This window comes from Alligator sinensis, unplaced genomic scaffold, assembly GCF_000455745.1.
Source record: "Alligator sinensis unplaced genomic scaffold, ASM45574v1 scaffold677_1, whole genome shotgun sequence".
In the NCBI taxonomy this organism is placed as follows: Eukaryota; Metazoa; Chordata; order Crocodylia; family Alligatoridae; genus Alligator; species Alligator sinensis.
The window spans coordinates 942,924-965,855 of record NW_005842276.1 but is presented as its reverse complement, the minus strand read 5'-3'; the positions used below and the strand labels follow the sequence as shown (position 1 = coordinate 965,855).

At 41.4% G+C, this 22,932-nt stretch overlaps 1 protein-coding gene across 1 annotated transcript in view; it reads right to left on the bottom strand.

Annotated features, from left to right (window-relative positions):
* The window catches only part of COLEC12 (collectin subfamily member 12), a 181,373-nt gene that overhangs the window by 13,892 nt on the left and 144,549 nt on the right, over nt 1-22,932 (bottom strand). Inside the window, exons 3-4 of the mRNA XM_025209267.1 lie at nt 17,387-17,509; nt 123-221 (exon numbers count right to left, since the gene is read on the bottom strand). Coding sequence (XP_025065052.1) covers nt 123-221; nt 17,387-17,509 — 222 coding nt within the window. The remainder of the gene's footprint in view (nt 1-122; nt 222-17,386; nt 17,510-22,932) is intronic.

Sequence of the window (22,932 nt, the reverse complement as noted above, 5' to 3'; positions counted from 1 at the left end):
GTAACTGTCGGAAGATAGTATTTTATCTTTCTTTGGTCAGATATTCATCAGACTCATCAAGGATGCCTGATAAACATTTCTCCATCTCCCATGATGATACCCCTAAACAGCATGCAGGTTACCTAATTTCTTCAGACCACTTTCCACTTCTGTGAGTTTTTCATTGTATCTTCTATGGGATGTTTCCATGCCACCTGTAACATTGTCCATTTTTTCTACAACTGGAAACACAAGAGCAATGGGTTAATAAGCACTTCCATTTCTATTCTGGAGACATCGTGTAAAATTCAAATAATTAAATATAAGTAATTCATGATTTTTAACAACAGATCATATAGAACAGCAAATAAACAAGAGTAATAAATGGTGGAAAAATACAAAATAATTTAGGTCATAGATAAAAAATCCTTAAGATATTTACCTTACTTGCCTTTAAACTCCACAATCAGATTACTCTACAGAATTTCAGAATGTGTTGTTTTCTGCTTGTGTAATGTAATACTCTGCTAGGCAGTCCTGCAATATATTTGGATCAATATTTTCTTGTGATAATAAGTAGATTTGTGGAAATTCCTCTTTGAAAATCTTCCTCACAAATCTACTTTTTTCCAGTACTTAAATGCTAGTGGTACCTCACGGTCCAGTGGTGATGTGTAGGGGGTATATGTGCACCCCCTGAGAGTGCTGGTGCATTCCTGACAGGCCGCACTCCTCACTTAGGCAAGGTGGGGTGGGATATGTGGGAGCACCGGTGCCCCCACCTGCGAGTGCCGGTCTGGGAATGGGAGCGCCAGATGAAGCCCCATGGCCACTTCCTGGTTGGCGTGATAGGCCATGGGGACATCCCCTCTCCCCATCCTGATTGGCCATGGGGGGACCCCCCCTGGTCACTGATGGGGCAAATGCTCCCCCCAACCCCCCGACTAAGGTGGCACCAGTTGCCCAGGCCACAGTCTAATGAAAGTATGCTGTGTGCTAGAAGTTTGTTCATAATAAGAAGGTAGAATAACAGGTCACAAATAAAAGGACAGCATTTATTTTTATTTGCTCTGTGTTATTTCTGTTTCTTGCTAATTATAAACTACTTTCCAAGCTACTAATTTTGGCATCAAGGGCATTATTTTTAAGGTATGATTCTTAAATGATATTTTCTGAAAAGCTAAGGAACTGTTAATCATCTTGATAACAATATAAAGGTACTCATTTTAAAAAAAAATAATTTTAACTTGTAAGGGTTTATACAATAATGATTTAACAGCCATACATTTATGCTCTTTCTATTGTGCTCTTTGTTTTAAAGGTCTGAATTATTCTCCTGGCAGTGATACATTTAACTGATTTTATGGTAATGATATGGGTATGGAGGAAGATGATGAGAGCCAGAAATAAGAACTGTGAGATTCACAGTGATAAAAATATGCATCTATTATAGCAGGCCAAAACTCATGTCTTATAACCAGATTACCTAGCTACAAGTTGTTTGTGGGGGAAGGTCCATCTGAATTGTTCCTGGAGGGGCTCCAGTAGCTCTGGGTCTCAATGTGGTATGTCCCCAGCCACATGTCACAAGGAAAAAAAAGTTACTGCATCATGTCATTGGATGTAACAGTTGATTCTATGAACCAATGTGGAAATAACTGGCGCAGTCAGCCATACTCTTGCATTTACTCCATCTTCCCACCCGTTGCAGGAGGGACACAAGCGAGGGAAGAGCAGCCCACATGCTCCACTTAGTATAGGACCTGAGACTGTGCCTGGTTCTTGTGTTAGGAGTAATTTCAGGAGCTCTCCTTCCACAATTTGCACCCACAGAAAAATCATATATAATTTGCACTGGCAATTTGTGGTAGATAAGTGCTTCTCAATCATAGATTCATAGATGTTAGGGTCGGAAGGGACCTCAATAGATCATCGAGTCCGACCCCCTGCATAGGCAGGAAACAGTGCTGGGTTCAGATGACCACAGCTAGATGGTTATCTAACCTCCTCTTGAAGACCCCCAGGGTAGGGGAGAGCAGCACCTCCTTTGGGAGCCCGTTCCAGACCTTGGCCACTCTAACTGTGAGGAAGTTCTTCCTAATGTCTAGTCTAAATCTGCTCTCTGCTAGCTTGTTGCCATTATTTCTTGTAACCCCCGGGAGCGCCTTGGTGAATAAATACTCACCAATTCCCTTCTGTGCCCCCGTGATGAACTTATAGGCAGCCACAAGGTCACCTCTCAACCTTCTCTTGCGGAGGCTGAAGAGGTCCAGGTGCCCCAGTCTCTCCTCACAGGACTTGGCCTGCAAGCCCTTAACCATACGAGCGGCCCTTCTCTGGACCCTCTCCAGGTTATCCACATCCCTGCTGAAGTGCGGCGCCCAAAATTGAACACAGTATTCCAACTGCGGTCTGACCAGCGCCCAATAGAGGGGAAGTATCACCTCCTTGGATCTGTTCGTCATGCATCTGCTGATGCACGATAAAGTGCCATTAGCTTTTCTGATGGCTTCGTCACACTGACGACTCATGTTCATCTTGGAGTCCACTAGGACTCCAAGATCCCTTTCTGCTTCCGTTCCACCCAGCAGGTCATTCCCTAGGCAGTAGGTGTGCTGGACATTTTTCCTCCCTAGGTGCAGCACTTTGCATTTCTCCTTGTTGAATTGCATTCTGTTGTTTTCTGCCCATATGTCCAACCTGTCCAGGTCTGCTTGTAGTTGTTCTCTGCCCTCTGGCGTGTCCACTTCTCCCCACAGTTTTGTGTCATCTGCAAACTTGGACAGAGTACACTTCACTCCCTCGTCCAAGTCGCTGATGAAGATATTGAAGAGTATCGGTCCAAGGATACTTTATCCCAATCCTTTATTCCCAATCTTCAATTCCTTCCCCCTTGTTTTTTCTGAAAGGAAGTACATGTATATAGCAAGCTTTTCATGCTTCAAAAACATAAACAGAACAGGCAGACAGAGGGCTACAATCAGCATTGGTGTGACTACACAGGGGTATTTGGAGTTACAGTATAGATGAATTTGGCCTCATGGTTTTTTGAGGAGCTTGAACATTCTTTGGTGCAAAGCTTCCTTTTTTCTCCTTTCCATAGTGCTAATGAGCTGGCTACACAGAGGCCCCAGTGTGTGTATATAAAAATAGAGCCAGGGAGCAGAGATCTGAATTTCAGGGCTGGGGTGATGGCAGCTGGCCTACTACCTTCAAGATCCATGCTGATAGAGATCCAGAACTAACACTTAATGTAACAGAAGGCAGCTGTTTCTCGGTCCTTTTTTCTTAATTTATTTAACTCAGAACTACTTAAGAACCTAGCAGAGATACCAAATAAAATCTTTAAACTTTTTTAGAGTCTCCTTGAAAAAATAATCTCTATCACAAAGAGAAACTAAACCAAATGCAGATGTAACAGTGGCTGTCTGATTTTTAAGGGAAAAATGTTTTTCACTGTCTTCTACCTTACCAGGGATTTTCTCAAAAATAGCACTGGTTTCCTATGAAGGATTCTTTTTTTATTTAAAGGTAGAAAAATGCCATACAAAATATTCCTTCTAAATCAAATTAGGGAGGATATTTGAGGTCTCCCTCTAGCTCCTTTCCTCTTCTAGACTGAAACTTTAGTACCACAAAACACTCAGGCATGCTTTTAAGTACCATTGACTTGAATTGGACTTCTGCATATCTTTAAATGCTATGTCTAGAAAAGACTTAAAGTAGGACTTGAGCAGACTTAAATCCAAAATGGTTATCCAAAAACACCCTGTTCATTTGTTGCTGAAACATGCTTGGCACTTCCAGGTTTGATGTTAAAGTTCTTTCGGTGCCTTGAATTCTGCTTCTTGGCAAACCCAGAGCACCCCCAAATAGACAACTACCTCCTGCTTCAGCCAAACTAGGATTCAGGAACTAGGTATTCCTTTGCCTAAGTCCCCAAAAGATCTGTTGTGATAGTTACTCTCACAACATGCTCACCACACACCAACCAGCTTGGACTTCTTGCAAATTGAAGTTATGATCACTCTTGGTGAAGGAAGTGGTATTCACCTTTTATATTACAATACCTTACTGGTTACAGCACTCACCTAGAAAGTGAGAGATCTGAGTTTTATGCTTTCCTCAGCCAGACAGGACTTAAATACACATTAAATCCCAGGAGAATGGTCTAATTACCAAGCTATCAGCTATTCTGGTTTGGGTGGCAAAGAATGTAAAATTCATGGTGTCAAGAGAGGAAGCACAAAGAAAATATGACTCTGTGTCCTAGTAGTTAGAGCACTTACCTGGGAAGAGGGAAGTCATGGGTTTTGATCCCAGCTTTGAAATCTGTTTTGATATTTTTTTCCAATCATAGATTTATATAAAATACAAGATCAGACCTAAGGGTCTCACTCTCAGCTGCTCCATTTCCCAGTCCCTATTCTTACATTCTTTGCTACACAGTGGCCTGGTTTCAACAGGAGGGTTAAATACATCTTTCTGTGCATCCCTGACCAGCCTACAGTCTGGTAGTTAGGCAACCTTTTTGGTGATGGCTGATGTGGATTTGAACTTCCTCAGATTGGGGAAACTTTATCCACATTTCCCACTCCCTGGATGAGTTCTCTAATCACTTGGCTATTATATGACATCACCACTTCCTTATACGTCATCACCACCTCTTCCTCTGGCCTCATCTCATTCAGAAGCTCTTCTGAATTCAGTAAAAGAATGGTTGTTGGCAAGTATCCTCAGAAAAGTGTTCTGGGTTCTCAGTCAGACACTGACAGTACAGTGAGTGGTGGGATTTCAAACTCTGGAGTGCTGTGTTTCCTTCTGGCTAACTCTAGCTGCTACTTGTTCAGCATGTGAGCTTTCTGGATCTCCGTTTTGAAGTGTCTGACTCTCCCCATGCAATATATATGGAGCCTCGGCACCTCATATTAGATTCCAACCTAGGAACCAGTCGGCCTAAATCCTTCACTGGATTTAGCCTTAAGTATTTCCCTGACTTTAAGTATACTGCATTAATGGCCATCTGTTGGGACCTTTTTGGGATTTGGGGTTTTAGATGATAATAAGCTGTAAGACTGCTCATTCTTGTTAAGTTTGTGACTGATTATAGAATATTTCTAGATATAGATATATATATGCATGTGTGTATGTGCTACATTATCTGTATTGCATTCTCATTTATTTGCTAGCCATATTCATTTTTCAAGTATTTTAATAAAGTTCTCTGTATGATTCCTCTGTAGAAAATTATTGTTTCGCTGGAAACAAAGGTTTAACATCTTTCTTTTGAATCTGCCTCCCCTGGGGGAACCATAGAGAGTATCAGATTTGGTGAGCCAGGCAGAGGCCAGCTAGTTATGTTTCCTGGCAGTAATTCGGCAATCTTAATTAAGAAAAAGGATCTCTTTATACATTTATGAGCACTAAGAATAGGTGCACCAGTAAGTTAGGAAATTTCAGATATTAATACCTATTTTTAAACTGCTGGTTTTACTTTGCCCCTTATTCTTTCTCTTGCTGTAAAAGTGAGTGAGAGAAAACAAACTTTTAAGCTACAATTTGGCTTTGAGACAAATTCTGCACAATTTTAATCAGTAAGCACCACTTCCTATAATCTAAGAATAATAACAGTAAGTTGGTATAACTCTGGATTGTAAATGTTCAGCCTTGATAGGTTTAGTGTTGTACTCTGTGCTCATGCAGATGCTGATGGGGCTGGCTGGGGCATGAGAGTGCTTCAGTGCGGGGGCTGCCTGCTAGCCCCACACTGGAGCACCCTCGTGCCCCAGCCAGACCTACCACAGCATGTTGAGCTGGGTCAGAGCACCCCAGGCTGGCAAGCTGACCCCCACCCTCTGGATCCCCTGCCAGCTGGGGCTGTTTTGACCCGGCTCAACATGCTGCAGTCCTGGGTGCATGTGTGAATGTGGCACCCAGGAGCAATAAACTCCAGCGCAAACTGCTTGGGAGTTTATTCAGTAGAATTAATTGCACATGTAGATATGCCCCCTGCATAGGTGGAACAGGCAGTAATTGATACCATTCCCTCTGACCTCTAACCAGTTTCAGATTCCTTACTTCCTTATGTATGAGGAAATGAAGAGATGGAGAAAGTCCAGGAGGGTCCAACTATACCTCAGGTACCTTTTTCTAATAACACATCACCCATTCAGCAACCCTAGTCATTCACTGAGTTAGCCTTGCTGAATCACCTTTCAATGATGTTTCCACCTCTGTATGGTTGAAAACTTGCATTAAAGTTTCTCATAACCCATCAGTTCCCTCTGAAATGGGCATTCACCATCACAATGGCTCTTTATTTACTCATGAAGGGACAGAGGAAACTGATGAAACCTCTGACACAGAAAGCACTCAGTTTGTCTGTGTGGCTGATGTGAAGACTATTGACTAGTGTAGTCAAACTATTCAACCCCCTAGACTTTTGACTCAATATCTGGAGACTCTTAATGAATATATTGATTGCTTTAATTTCACAGATCAGGACAAATTACTTGTTTTCAAATTACTTGTTGCCAAATATTCTTCTACTGGGTTCATGGAGCCCTATTCCCAAGGAGATGCAAACTGGAAATTGTTTCCAGTGTTATCAACAAACTAACTTGTATTTTGTATTGCTATCAAGGACCACTCAGCATGCTGGTAAGCCAGCCAATGGGTATCTCAGCTGTCTTGCTGCAGCCTGGCAGGTTGCAGGATAGAAGGACCCTGTTAATTATCCAGTTTTTATTGTGGTTTTAGTTGCTAATGCTCAGTCTTTTATTGGGTAGGTCAGTCTCCATGTAAACTCCCATAGTGAAGGGGATGACGTTGTAGACAAAATGAATATTTTCTTTACACAGGAGTATCAGAATTTCCTGAAGGCAAGAATAAGGATAAACTAAAACTGTGGCTGTGATTAATTCAACTCCCCAAACAGGAAGCAGGGATCACTTTTAGTGACACTCCCTCAGATTGGGAACCTTCACAACCCCAACTCAGTGCAGATTTCCTCAAAGGATGACTGACTAACCAACAATTTCTTCCCTTGGGGGATGAGAACATAATTGGCACGTGGATCCTTTATGGAGTGGGAAGATTACAGTCTGTGGAAGCTCTAGTGTCCTGACAACCCTTTTAGTTTTGTTTCGCTCCAACACTGGATCTAACTTCTTCATCCTCTTAACTAACTAGATGCTTAAATCTCTCAAGGACCTGATGGAGAAGGTCAACCATCTGCTTCAATTTAAGGAGGTTGCAACTTCTTCTACAGTTTCTTGCAATTCAATTTCTCCTTTCAGCTCTGCTTCTGCTTTACTGATCTCTGTACCAGCAGAGGCTGGGAGCGGAGGAGGCAGACACAGAACTGTTTGCATGCAGGTATGATCTGGTCTACCTGGTATGTAATTTGAAAAAAAAACCTTCTAATTTCCCTATGATGCCAACAGCCCACATCAAGTTGTTTTCTGGCTTCCATTACCGTGTATCTCTGGTAATAAAGAATGTAGAATCCAAATGTTGATTGGGGGGGGCACCCAAATTGCTTTTTATTGGATGCTGGGGCCACAGTTTCAATGCTAAATCACCCTTATCCTGAAAGATGTCCATGGGCATATGAAATTCCAATCAAAATCGAGACATTTACCAAGAAACAGAGAAAGAGATGCTTGTCTAAGTCCCTACAATGTGTTTTAGGCCAGTTAGAATGTGAGCATGTTTTTGCCCTACACAAATTACCTTACCTGTCTAACCTATTGGGATATGTTTTTTTGAGGGAAATTTGGATTGGTCCTTGACCTTGCTAATCAAATAACCTGGCAATGGCAGGAGAAGAGATTGACATCTCCTTTAATAATGAAATTAAACATATAGTATCCATGTACTTAGTTCATTCAGAATCAATGCATGTTACCCGTTTCAAAACTGCTGCATAGACATACTTTTGAGCAGCACTTTGTCACCTACTTATGTAGCACAAACTATGCATGATATTAGGCTGAAAGGGGGGCCAACAAACGACTTCTGGGTGACCTGCATGCAGTGACATGGCTCACCGTGACTTGAAAAAGAGTCAGCAGTGAGGGAGGCTGCACTTAATGGGCACTACCATATATCTTATTCAGATGAGCTACACTAACCTATTCTTGTGGTAGGTTCCCATCAGGATGTTTGCCTAATGTGGGCCATGTGTTTTATAGTCATGCTCTGTGTATGCATCAACTTCATAGTTAGTTTCCACTGCTAAGCATATGCTGCTTTTGGCAGCAGTTTAATGATAGATAATGTATTTAGTAAAATTTCTTTTTATGGGATTATAAGATGAGGGGCTTTTTTCCCCCCATGTCAACTGGAGGGAAAAACCACATCTTGTATTCAAGTAAATATGGTCCATGCTTGCTTGCTCTTGGGCAATTTAGCACTGGGTTCATCTAATTGGCCCAAATCCAATTGTGATCCATACACACCACACTCCAATTAAGTACTTGTTGTTAGGCAGCCTCAAGGATGGCCATGTTTCTAGTGCTAGGTTTGCCCAGTGGATTCTTAGGCAGATCAATTATGGTGATCTCTGACAAAAATTCATCATTGCTACCAACTGTCATTGCCTTACTGTGTAACAGAATTCCTCACAAGCATCCAACTGGAAATTCAAAATAACCTGAAAATACTTTTTTACCTTGTCTTCAAGACTACTGATACAAATCAGCACCTAAGCATTTTTGTGAATAGCCCCAGTTTTTATGAGGAAGGAAAAGGTATACCCAATTTGGCATTTTTTAATTATCTGCTGAAATATTTTGATCCTGCCTTCCACACTCAGCTCAGAACACTGAATTGGAAGCTGTTGCCAATGCCCTGGAATATTGTGTCACAGCTGGCCAAAATTAGTATCCAGATGCCCAAATTGTAAACTTTAAAGATTTTAACTGGATTTGAAATTCTCTAAATGAATTCTTTCCTTTTTGGTAACATAATGGTTTCACATTCATGGATAGCACATCTATCAAATATGTTAATCTGGTGAAATTCATTGTTGACTTGTTCATGAAATTGTCTGAGCTGCCCTTCATCAAGAAGGTAAAGATTTTTTTCCTCAAACTCAATCTGAATGTCCTTACTTTAAGGAGGGTCCCTAAATAGCTTGGTTGCTACCCCTGTGCTTAGAGTATTACTCAACCAAGTACAATTCATTCCCTGCTAAATTGTCACTCTGGAATATGAATATGAATATGAATGAATTCCCTTGTTGCAAAACACTAAAGTGGCGTCTTTCTATTTGGTCTTGTTGCTAGATATAATTGTCTCTTACCAACAAAGAGTGCAGGAACTAACAAAAATGGGTGGTAGGGTAGGGGTGGCCAGACTTGGCTTCCTGGAATTAATCAACTAGTTGATTTTCATAATGACCAAGTTCTGGGAAAGCATATGGGAAAAGAAATAATTTGTTCATCCTCTGGGGAATACCAGTATTTTTTTAATATTATTTCACAGGATCTTCAAGAGATCTAAATGGGAAAGATCCCAAACCTTCTTAAGGATCAACAGATTATTAATTGGTACTGTCCAAATTGTACCTATGACATCATGGAAGACAAAAGTCAATGTATGGAAAAATGTACACATCTCTCTTTAGGAACAATTTGAAATTGAGGAACTATTTCACCTCACCCTAATCGTAACAGAAGTTATTTAAAGAAGAATTGCACAGTGTCTAGTGATGGGGTGGGGGGGAAGTGATACTTCCTTTCACAGTATCGCTACCCATATTTGATTCAGACACTGATGCATTTGTAAACTTGGTAACCTTAAAGTCAACTGGTCACTTGGAAGATGGCATCAATTGGGCTTACATTAATGTGCCTCCCCTTACGAGTGACCATTCAGAGTCTCAATTGTGAAAAATGCCAAAGACTAAATGTTACTCCTGAAAGGGGTGTCAGTATATTTGTTGCTGTAATTTATTTGAGACGTGTTTCTGTCTGTGGACAACTGAATGTTGCTACAATCTGCATTGTGAGGCTGAACAAATGGAAACAGCAGGAAGAAAGGGTAGCCTACATGGATGACAATCAGTATTGTGTAGTTACCAATCATAAAAAAATCTGTAAAAGTTCCTATGCCAAATTTTTGCTTTGAGTCTGATTTTATGGCTATAACTGGTTACATCATTATGCATCCAGTGATGTCATATAGAAGATATGAAAAATTAATTATCCCCAGAATACCAAAAATTGGTAAAATAAACTACACTGTCTTTTGGAGCACCTACTTTCAGATTAGATTTGGAATTAAGAAATGTATTAGGAAGGAAAGAATCACACCTAATAAAGATCCAAAATGATAAAAAAGAAACTCAAAACATTTTGAATTAGCTAATGAGTGATCAGGACGAAATATTAGCAATTACCTTTTGGTCAGAATTTGGGCTTAAAGGATGGATACTTGTCCCAGTAATTATTGTATTCTGTTTATTGACTGAAGTAAGATGTTTAGGCAAAAGGTTAATAAATTGGCTTTTGCTATGAGGTGTTTTAATAGACATAGGTAAGAATTTCTGCAGGATTTATACTCAACCTATGCGACCTATACTACTACAGAAACTTTGTAGTAGGGTTTGTAATTAGCAGAGAACTCTAATGGGGGGGTGGGGGTCAGGGGCAGGAGGGAAGTCTGTAGACCAGGTGTTGGCAAAATCTGGCCAACAGCGTGATTGGATTTGGCCCACTGCGGGTCCCTCGGCCCCACCTGGCCCTGGTGCAGGAGGCGGCCTGGGATGTGGTGCGTGTGGCTGGTCCTGCTACCCCCAGGCATGGAGGTGCCGCCTGACACAGACCACCGTGTCCCAACATGTAGCTCTTGGGCATGTCAGGAGCTACAGTTCACAGGGCTAGGTGGTAGGTTGGGGGCAGCCACACTTGACTTCCTGGAAGCCCCTGCTGCCACCCAGAAGCAGGTGTGTGCCCTACTGCCAATGCCACTGGACCAGGCCCCGCTGCCTGGGCACCTTAGCCTGTCTGCCTTGCACCCACCACTGGGGGTATGGAGTGGGTAGGCAGGTGGGGTCTCCAAGGGGACTGGTGAGGGACTCCACAGGCAGGGCATGCTTGGCTGGGTGGATTGGATGAGGCCATGGGTGGGTAAGCAGAGAGTGGTGCCTGGGAATGGGATGGGCAGGCAGGGCAAGGATTGGGATCATGAGGTGGTAACAGTGCAGGGCCAGGGCCTGATCTGCTCCTTGCACATCCCTGCCTCTGGAAGTAGTGATGATTGCAGGGATGTGTGGGGAGTGGATAATGGCTTTGCCTCAGCCCCTGGCCCTGGCCCCGGATCCACATGCTGCCCCATACTGCACCTGATTCACATTGTGGCTGTTCTGTTCGTGGCCTGGCAGTGCGGAGTATCCCTGATGGATCATGACCAGGCTGACCTGGGGTGGGGGGGGTGGAGCACACATCTGTTACCCAGCCCAGCTGCCCCCGCCTCAGTGCAGGAACACATGGACAGCCCCACTCCAGCATAGTCATGGAGTGGCATGGCCCAGCAGCATGGAGAGGCCTAATCCAGTCATGATCCATAAGGCTGCCCTGTGCTGCCGGGCTGCGAGCAGCCGTGGCACAAACCAGGTGCAACGTGGGGCAGTGCAGGGCCAAGGCCAGAGCCAGGGCAGAGCTGCAATCCACTCCCCACATATCCCGTCGATGGGTGCTGGTTCTGTGGGAAGGGACATGCGGGGGGCAGATTGGGGCTCTGCGCTGGGCCCTGGCCCAGTGCTGTCACTGCCCCACAATTCCAGCCCTTCCTGCCCATTCTGCTCCTGGACATCACTCCCTGCCCACCCATGACCCCATCCCATCTGCCTGTCTGAGCATTCACTGCCTATGGTGGTCCTGGGTCAGTTTCTATGGAGACACTACACACCTGCCCACTCCATCCATTGCCCCTGGTGGTGGGTGCAGGGGGGATGGGCCCCAGGGCCAGATAGGCTCAACTGCATCTCCACCCCCCCAGCCCGCAACAGTTCACTAAAACTCCGTAAGTGGCCCTCCAGCCTAAATAATTGCCCACCCCCTACTTTAGACCTTTAGGATAAGTTAGACTAAAGTTACTTATAGTTTTCTAGTAGATCTCTTATACTGTGAAGTTATTGTAAGTTAGGACAGGAGAAGTAGTACAAGACAAAAAACAGAACTAAGTCCTTCAGTCTGAGACTATTCTTGGAAGACTAGCCAATGTTAGGACATCTAATCTTGATAAAGGGGTAAGGTCAGTGTGTACCATCTTGACTAAGATAATAACATAATGGCCTTTCTTACTGCCATATTTTTCAAAGTTTCTATCATGTATTGTAAGATTTTACTATGGAGGGGGATAGAAAAGAGGTCAGTGAGCCAAGATATGCATCTTTTGAGGAAGCTCCCATCTAAAGATGTTCTGAAGATCTCACACGTCTTAGAACTTAGTCTTAATTTGGGTAAGATCCTGTTGGCAGGTTGGCCACCTGTCAGGACCTTTTTTAGGATCTGGGGTTTTAGATTATACTAATCTGCAATACATCTCATTCTTATTAAATGTATGATGGACTATAGAATATATTTAGATACATTTATGTGACGCATTGCCTCATTTATTTGTTAGCCATATTTATCTATGCTGAAGTTTAATAAAGTTTGCTGTGTGATCACTCCATAGAAAATTCTCCTTTTGCTGGGAACAGAGAAGCTAGTTTAACATCTTTCTTTCAACCCTAGTTCCCTTGGGAGGAGGGGGTGGGGGTGAACAAAAATGAGCCGGAGTCTGATCACTGACTTTAAATGATCTTGCTTTGGCTGGTAGCAGCACTAAATCCTATATTTTTGTGATGAATCCTTAAGAAAGTGATAGAAAAAAAAATCAGATACTATTGTATTAATGAACAACATAAAGATTGTAAGTTTTCTTCTGACAGGAAACTACCGCTAAACTTATCTTGTAATTCCTTGCAGACCTTGATATGTTTCAGTTTCAGCTTTTTACCATTTATTATAAAAAATTCACAACAGTTTTGCTTCCCATAAAGTTATTTTTCTTGCCAATCAAACTGAATTAATAGTTTCTAGGTTTTTTTAATCCATAGGATATCTAAATACCATGTGGGAAATCAAAAGTTTTAAAAGTTATTTGGGGATATATAAATATGAATCACCTGTATTTTGGAGACAATTTTAATAAAACCTTAGCTAACATGCTAGAAGAATTCTTGATGTTAACAACATTATTTCCTTCACTGTAGTTTCACTGTAAAAATGAGAAGCCAAACTTGACCAAAGAGTGTTCAGAAGCACTATAGGTTATTTTTAGTAGAATTTTAGCTAAGAGACTGGAAGAACTCCTGAAGAAGAAGCTGAACTCTGAGGTGGAGAGGAGCGTTCAAGAGCATTATAAAAGTTTATTTCAGTTTTCTTTTTCCTCCTTATTTTAAGCCTAACACTATGTGGTGGGTTGTCACTCCTTTCACCAGACAGTTTATTTTTCCTGGGACAAACTTGGCCCTATGGAAAACAACATAAAAATAAAACAACAAAGTATACAAACAACAAATGGATAAACCAAAACCTGTGGTCCTTCCTCAGGCCTGGAGAGGCCAACCCTAGCTCTGTGCTTCTCCTCAGCCCTGCAGCCTCCCCTCCCTCTCTTGCTACTCCCTCTCTCAAGGGTTTTTAACTTCCTCTAGGGCTAGCAAATCACCATTGTCAGCTGGTCCAGTGCTCCTAGGCAGACAGGCTATTACCCTCTAACACACTGCTGGGCTCCTGCCCCTGAGCCGTGCACTTTTGTTACATAAATAAACAAGAAACAAATAGACAATAGTACAAGCAAATAAACAAAAGTATCATCATATTGCATTTGGTTATATAACGTGATGTTTTCTTATATATCATAAAGCAGCATAGTAAACTAGATGTTTTCAGTGTAAGAACTAGCTCACTAAGATATTATATAAAAGTCTGTGGCAAAAAGGGCCAAATTCACCCCTTGTGGAATCCCATTTCCTCCAGTGAAATTATTTATAAACATTTGTCAAGATTAAGGTCAAGATCCTCTGAAATGCAATGGAACAGATAGATCTGTGTAAGAACTTTATAGATGATCAACCTTCACAATAAGATGAAAAGGGGTACAGAAGGACTAACAGAAGTTTAGACAGGAGAGGTAAGAAGCAGGAAGCTGAAGAGACTGCTTCTCAGTCATGGGACTCTGGTCCAATGCCAGGCTCCCTTCTCTGGAATTAGAGTAGAATGGGCCCCAGAGGTGCCATGTGGTGATTAAATGAGATATGCACCTTGTTACAGCCTCAATTTCCCCCTTCATGGCAGCAGGCATCCCTCCCAGTTGTGCCAATGACAAGCTAGTCAGTAATAGTGATGTGAGATGATAGCACATAAATGCCTGTAGTCATTAGAAGCAGTAAGACTATAATTTTATGTAGGCAGAAAGCAAAGAGAGATCCACAAAGAAGCCTTGTGGAGAGTAAGAAGGACAAAGGTGGAGGCACATGGAAAGAAAGTCTGAAAGTAGTGTTACGAAGAGTGAGATAAATGCTTTGGAAAGGGTTTTGCTGGCCATATTTACATGGAAAACGTAGTGTGCATGGAAACTGTGCCTTAAAGCCAAGCAGGCTGCCTGCTAAATCAGAAGTACTGTAGCCCCATCTGTGTATGCCCTGGGCAGGATATTTAGCAGGCTAATTAGCCTGTCCATAATGCTGCATGGATATGGCTACACTGCTTCTGGTTTGAGAAGTAACCTGTATGAAAAATCATGGCATGCCTGAGGATACCACTGCCAGACCTGGTCCTTGGTTCCATATTCCCATTTATGAAGGAACGTAAATCAGATCAATGGCTCACATAGCCTATGCTGTCAGAGACAGTGGAATTAGTTCTTTAGGAGAGAAAGTATGCCAGAACAGAAAGCTGTGAAATAACTTCGTTGCCAAGTTGGTTGGCTCACATCCTAAAACATGAGATTACTGATGTAAGGGTCAGAGGCTCACCTGCTGTAAATCGATCTATGCTGATGTATGCCTTCAAGGATCCAGCTCTGTTTTCACCCAGTTTGAATAACTGGATAGTATTATACCTATATTTACCTAATCTTCATTGAATCCTACTAAATTATGTGCCTCAATATATTGTGACAATGTACTGGGCAAATTGTTCACAACTAAATGTTACCAGTTATATGTTGGATTTTTATTTACTAAACACCCCCTTGTGGGGGTTAGTAAATTACCTTAATTACCTTAATTAAAAAGGTAAACAAGAGCACTCAAATACCCTTCGTTTATGATTCATATTTTTGTTGCATTTCTGCTTAAAAGATCTCCCTTCCAAATTATAATAGTTTTTTTTTTCCCCATTTCATTTTCTTCCCATGCAAAATTTTCCCCAAGTCTTTTCATCATGTTTGTTGCCCTTTTCTATCATTTTTCTATTTCCTTTATTTCCTTTTTAGGAAAAAAATCCAAAAAAAGCACCACAGATGTTCCAGAATATGGCTATTATAAACAATGGCAACAGGGAACTTGGTGTGGGCAAAGCCACCCAAGTGGCTTCTGAACAGGTTTTATAGCTCTCACGGAGCTCTGTGCTGCCATAGTGCCATTACTACCAGTACCTGAGTTACCTAGTCTAAAGTTAGTTTAAATGTATCTACTCTAGGTTGCAGTCGCTATTGTGACTGCCGTGTAGACCAATGATTTTCAACCTTTTTAGACTCATGGCACCCCTTGGAAAATACAAGCTCTAAGCTTTTATTGCTGCATATTAATAGCACGTGTAGACACGCCCAGAAAGACCACAACAGGTCAGAATGTTTTTAACACTGTGACTTATTTGAAAGCTTTGGGTTTATCATGTGAATTGTGAGAGGTGTTAGCATACCTAATAGTATTAATACTGCACAGCACCCTGTTAGCACACACCCACAGCACCTCTTAACACCCTTAAGAGGATTTCACAGAAGCCTAGTTGAGAATCACTATTGTAAACATTCCCGCAGTCCCAATATAAAAAATTCAGTATTTATTTCTTAAGCAGACTAGTATCTTGTTTGCTTATTTTGATTGGTACTGCAGTATGAGCCAGTATCTGAACTGATCTGTTGACTACAATGCTAGAATGACTACTCCTAAATTAAAATCATCAATGGACATGAGAAGTTCAAGCCATTCCTTCCAATACACATTTTCTTGTTCGCATTTACATGGAATTTCCTCTGTCATCATGTTGTCTAAGTTCTCATTGTTAAATTCTTTGGAATTTCCTCACAGATTTTAAAATTAACATAAGGCCTGGCCAGTCAAAATAACTGTATGTAATTCAATGTTGGCACCTCACCCTTCAGCCCCTCTTCCAAATCATTCAAACAATAATACATCTGGGCTCCTATTATGCGTCTCACTATAGTTTTTTTAAACCTTCCTCAGAAGCATTGGGTGTCGGCTGCAGCAAAGGCTGGGGATTTTGACTGGGGTGTGCCAGTGCGTCTCCTGGGACTTAAACCCAGAAGTTCTTAGCTAAAGGGTCTTACTTCTCTGCTCAGGATCAGACTGATTACTATATTTGGGGTCAGGAAGGAATTTTATCCCATGGTCAGAGTAGTACAGACTGTGAGAGGTCTCTTCTGCAGTGGGAGCCATGACCCTCTTTCTTGCATATTTCTCAAGCATAGTTTAACAGCCTTTGTAGCAGCAGGGCACTGGCAATCATGGTCACTCTGCTTTACCTGTGGCAGATCAGGGAGCTATGTCTTGTGGTTGTGTCAGAGTTGGTCACATCATCTTGCTAATAGGTTAGGCAATGGATTTATATTGGATGGTTTGCGTAGGGATGATCCTGCCTCAAGCAGGGGGTTGGACTAGATAACCTCTGGAAGTCTCTTCCTGCCCTATTTTCCCAATGATTCAGGAGGGTCCTGGCCCTCCCAGCACATCAGATGTTCTGTATGGGCAGACCCCAGTACCCACACATAGCCCAATGAAGTCGATACTGTTCCAAGCAGACATGTGAGTCTACAGGTAAGGACTTTCTTTCTGAGGCTAGAGGATTTGTATGGCTCATTAGGTCTCCCAATTAATACCCTTACATATTGACACCCCATAATATAATTCTATTCCTTTAAAAAAATCTCTCTTAATCAATTTTATAACCTAATTCAAAATTTTAAAATTGTTTAAAAGAGAGACTTTAGATTTTTCTGGTACAAATGATGCCAAGCATGCAATAAAGCCATGCTGGCAGAGAGATTTTACACTGTAATGAACTCACAGGGGATAACAGAATACAGTCCCTTCATCTCTTTCTAGCATGCACAGATTTTGTTGGGTCCCTGTCTGAAAGTGAAATGCTGAGTTAGATATGGTACATACCTTTGTATCCCAGAATAGCCACTGTTATTGTTAGCAAGGCACACAAAATATATAGTAATATGATGGAAAACTTCAGCGCCCAATTATTTTTACATTTGGTACATTGAGTCCCCTCCTGAATGCCTGTAAAAGAAGATGGAATTTTAGAACAGAGGCAAAGAACAATTTTCAGCTTTTATCTTCTGGCTTCTTTGTCTACATCTCTGTAAATGACCAAAGAATGACATTTACATAAACAGATTATAACTGTTAACATATGTCTGTCCTGGACAAGTTAATTAATACATGGTAATTTTTTACATTCTCGCTTCAGTGATATGCTCAATTTAAGGTTTCAAAGATAACTAGATGCAACTTAACTGGAAAACACAATGTAGCTTCCAAAACTCAGTTTTATTAACAGAATATGCTCATGAGAATAAGGTACACATAAGCAGCAAAATATTTATGGAAATATTCCCTCTGAGTCAGCTTGCCTACGCTGTTGGGAGTTGATGATACTCACTCAAGCAGAGGCAGAATACAAAACTTGACTATTATAAATGTCTAAAAGGAGAATTTTACTTTACACACACTTACAAGGGAAATATTAGCCATTGTGTTGGCACTGAGTAGAATAAGGTTCATGAGATTTATGGCTTGTTTACATGGAGACTTTCTGAACATAACTCTTCTGATACAGTTATATCAGAATAAAATTGTCTCTCTTCAGTTGGGAAATGGGCACATGAACAATTTACCAGGGGGGCAAAGCTCTGCTCAGCATTAGCTGCTCTACCATAATAGTCCGTGTGTTTAGAAACAGAACAAGAACAGAACATTCTTATTTTGGAATAAGAGTGTCTACCCAGGAAGTTATAACTTATTTAATTATACCAGTATAGCCATGCTGGTAAATCTCTCTAAAGACAAGCCCAAAAAAACCCAAAACATCAAAAAAGAAGCCTCTAGTTTATCAGAGAAGACAAAACTTTACTAGCTGTGTTTTTTAGAAAACATACCAATACCAACCCATTTTGGGCCCCAGTAGTCATTCATCTGTAAACAAACACAGGGAGTAGCTTTTAAGCTCTGAAAACTTTGCGTAGACTACTACAAAATGCAAGAGGATCACAAACATAAAAGCACAAAAATATAAAGACCATGTTGGAATGAACGAGCGAGATTCATCCCTCACTCTGATGAGAGTAATTCAAGGGTAATGAATATAGCTCTCTGTAGGTGTCTACATGAGATGTTACATTGCTGTAGCTTGTCGCTATGGTGATGTAGCATCAGTGGGCACAAACTGTGATGCCAAAGCTACATTGCCATAGTGATGAGCTACATCAGCGTAGCTCATTGCTATGGCAACATAGTATCTTAAAATAATCGTGCACGAGAGAGCTTTAAGCTTTAATAAATTGTACGCACCAAATTACCTATCTAATGAAACTTGCTTGGTAACTCTTTATGAATAAATTATATTGCCTGTGAGGATTCACCCAGCTGACTTTACTTTCCTCCAACTTGTGACCTTTTACACAAGGGGTCAGCAATGTTTTTTGGGCAGAGTGCCAAAAACACCTGCAACCTCGACTTGTTAGATGTTGGCATTCTGGGGCAGACGGTAGGGGAGCTGCAAGGGGCTCAGTTGTTGTTGTGTTAGTGAAGCCCTGGCTCCTCCCTTGCCATCTGCTCCGAGGCATGTGTGCCAAGCAAAATGCCTTTACGTGCCATGCTCTGGCACCCGTGCCGGGGGTTGCCTACACCTGTTCTACACCGTGCAGTCCTTCAGAGAAATGCACAGGCAGCTTCAGCTACGTTTACTGACAGAAACAGCAAATTAAACCAAGCCAATTAACAGTTTCTAGTGATTTTCTTAAACCTAAAGTGCTTTAAAGAGGGATTTTCATTTTTTTGGCGCTTTTATTTAATAGCTGATTGAATCACCGTTTGCTAAAAGCGCCAAAAAGCCCTGCTGAAGTGACCAATCTATAGACACTGAGGAGTCGGGTTGCAGTAATGCACTGCTTTTTTATTACTTAAAATAAACTCTTTTTATTTTATTTTTTTACATTTGCAAGCAGCCATTGGGTTTATCTTGTGAATCATGTTTTCAAACCTGACAGGGATAGCATTGCATCACATTCTGTGGCATTCTGAAAGGATCTCAAGGCACCAGAAGGTGTTGCAGTATCCTGGTTGAGAATCACTGGTATAAGCTGTAAGGATAGAAGTTCCAGGGGGAAAGGGCTCTTTATTTCCTCTGATGGTGGAAGAGGGAAAAGGGCTGACAAAGAGAACTTCCTTTTTAAGTGGGCTATTCACCCATCCCTTCCTTTTTTGCCACATCAATATGGGTGTGAAACTATGGTGGGCTCTCAGACAGATCTGGAGAGGCAAAAAGAGCTCATTATCAAGCAGAGCAGAGCTTGAGTGCTAATGTACATGGCTTCTCTTTCCTGCTTGTCCACAATCTTAGAGTGGCAAGAAGGGGAACTCTGAATGATCTAGGCACACAAAAAGTGTGTGCTTAGTTTTCCAAAGCTACCTGGGGGGCAGTTTGAGCTGATTTAGTAGTTTTTTAAGAGTGACCATAGATATTTTGAACTTTTCTGCTGCTTCTAACCATGTGGCAGAGGGATCAAAATGGGCTCAGTGGTGCTTTTGGGTGCCTATACATGAGCCAGGAGGCTGCTCTGATGCACTGTAATTATAGTGCGTCAGAGCAGACTCGATCGGGTGGAGCATGGTAATAACTGCCCCCCAGCCAGCCTCTGTGTCTCATGTGTCAGCGTTCCCTCACTTCAAAATGGTGGCAGTGGCGCTTTATCTAAAGCTCGTCAAATAAGCTTTAGTTAAAGCACCCCCACCACCATTTGCAGGGATGCTAACACATGAGATGTTCCAGGTGCTTTAATTAAAGTGCCCTCCCCTCTCCCCCACTCCTGGAGCACATGTAAAAATGCTCTTTGAGATGAGCTTGAAATAACAGGCTCCTCCTTGGAAGGGTTTATAATTTAGGACCCCATTTTATAATTTTCCAAACACCTCACCATCCACTGAAATTCATTCAAGTTCAAGGTACTCAGAACACCACAGTCAGCTTCATCGTTCCACAGTACAGGTAACAGAAAGCAGGATTCTGTTCCTATTGGAATCAGTGGAATCAGTGGAAGGAGTAACAAGTCTGTAATTAGAAAGGCTAATAGATTCAGATATACAAAGCATAAGAAGAGGCAGAAATATATGTCTGATAGCACCTTATATTGAGATGCTTCATCCGTATTAAAACCCTATATTAAAGTTGCTCATGTCCACATTGTTATTTTCTTTTTGTCACTGAACTTAATTTGATTTTCTGGGCCATATAAAGAGCTGCAATCCTCCCTGAATGTAATACAATTCATCATTTAGCACTGTATATATACATCAATATTTTGCAAACTGCTTATTTCCTGTCTTTTGTACCCTTCTCCACATCAATAAAAAACATGTTGGCTTTGTGGAATTTTTACTTTCAATGGGTTTCATAAAATAACATCCCAACTTGAGACAGACCCTTTTTTATTTTTTTCAGCAATTCAGTGCTGTCAGTACTAATAATATACAATATATATGAAAGCAGCCAAAAAAACTAATATGATTTTATTGAGTAATATACATTTGAGCCCTTGGTTATACTGCATGCTGGCTCTCTGTGCTTGCCAGCTTAAAATTGCATCATACGTGTAGTCTCAAATACCCTAAATTGATTTATCTGTACTAGGGCCAGGGCTGGGATAAAGAATTCAGGGAGCTGTAACAATGTTTATTCCCTTAGAAGTGGGCACAGTTGAGAATTTGGATTGACAATGTATTACAGCTGTATCACTTTAACCCCTTCTGTGCTGTGGATTTTATGATAGGTTAGGAACACCTGTATTAGTTCCTGATTCTGGCTGGCTTTCATACCAACTAATTAAATGCAGAAGATGACCAAAAATGTTGGAAGCCTGGACACGTCCTGGGTGAGTGAATAGATATTAATATAACATTTCTCTGGAAGGCTGAACAGTTCAAGTTCACTTTACTAAAATCCCAATTAGATAGGGAATGGAAACACGACCACATAAATCTATCAGAAGATGAGGCAATGTGGATCCAGAATTTGTAAAACACTGCGGCTCAGCATAAACTAGGTACCACCAGAAACCTTTTCCTTGAAAGAACAAATTCACATACTAAAAAAACTCTGTATTTGGTCTTTAATTAGACAAAACTTTCACTAGCATTTTTGCCTGACTGAGGTCCGAGTATAAAGACTATAAGATTCTCTTGATCGGTGTTATCCTATTAGGTATATCACAACCTATTTGGAGAACTTTAATTAACTCCATAGGAAAATACTCTGTATCAGTTCCAGTAACAGAACAGATGTAAGCACCACAAAACTGGGCTTAGCCCAGGTTCCTTTATTTGTTATTGTTCTTCATAGCACAGCATACTCCACTATGCATTCTGTACACATGGTTTTAATGTTGATCTGCTGCTCCCAGACATTTGTCACTAACTTCAAATCCCAGAGAGTCAAGGTCACTTCCGGATGATGTGCATTTCTCATTGCTGACTTGATCAACATTTAATAAATATCAGATGGGACACAATGTGCCTTGTTTCACTTGACACACTTTTCTTTTCCCCAACTTATTTTTATAAGAGCTCTGTTTTTTCTGTCTCACGGTTGGGAAGACATCTGGGCAAACAGATAGCTACTCAGTACAAAAGGACCCTGCTGGCTCGCATGTTTTGGGGACCCCCTTCTCTGTGAACCAAGATGGTCACAAAAAATATGCAAGAAATCACCCCCTGTTACTGGTCTTTGTAGTATTTGTTTTTTCTAGTCTTACATTCCAATGCCTAGGGACTTTGTTCTCATGCAGGGGGTATCCATCTGCAGGTTTCTTTCGTGCTGCAGATAAGCAGGTTTTTCACTAAAGAGGCTATATGCTTTTGCCCTTTGCCATTGAGTAGATACCTTATGAGATGCTAGACTCCTCAAATGTATGCAGTTTCAAGAACTGTGCCTTAGAAAGCCTGAGCCTAACAGCCTGAATAATTCCCTTGAAATATTTTCTTTTGAGCTTTTTTCTTGGCCCTTGCTTCAGGATCTTAGGTAGTCTCATAAAAGTGAGTTGTTGCAAAACCACAAGGTTCCCTGCATCACCAGAACAACAACAACAACAACAACAAAGGTGTGTTACGATAATTGAAATCTTAAAAGAAATGAAATGCAGAAAGCCAGATATGTATACTAGTCAGAAGAGTCCCTTTCCAGTATGAACAGAGATTTCCATATTAGTCTGAAGTCACGCAGAAGGCAGGGCAGAGGCTCTGTGAACCAGTTAGTCTCTAAGGCCATGTGCAGATGTTCCCAGGACTCAATCTACAATCACGCTGCATGATTATATATTGAGCCCTGAATGTGCAGATATTTGCTGGTACCAGCGGCCAGATCTAAGTAAGTCAGGGTGGGATCAGGGGGTTAGTGGGTCTGTGGTGGGTGGTTGGCAGGTCCAGGGGTA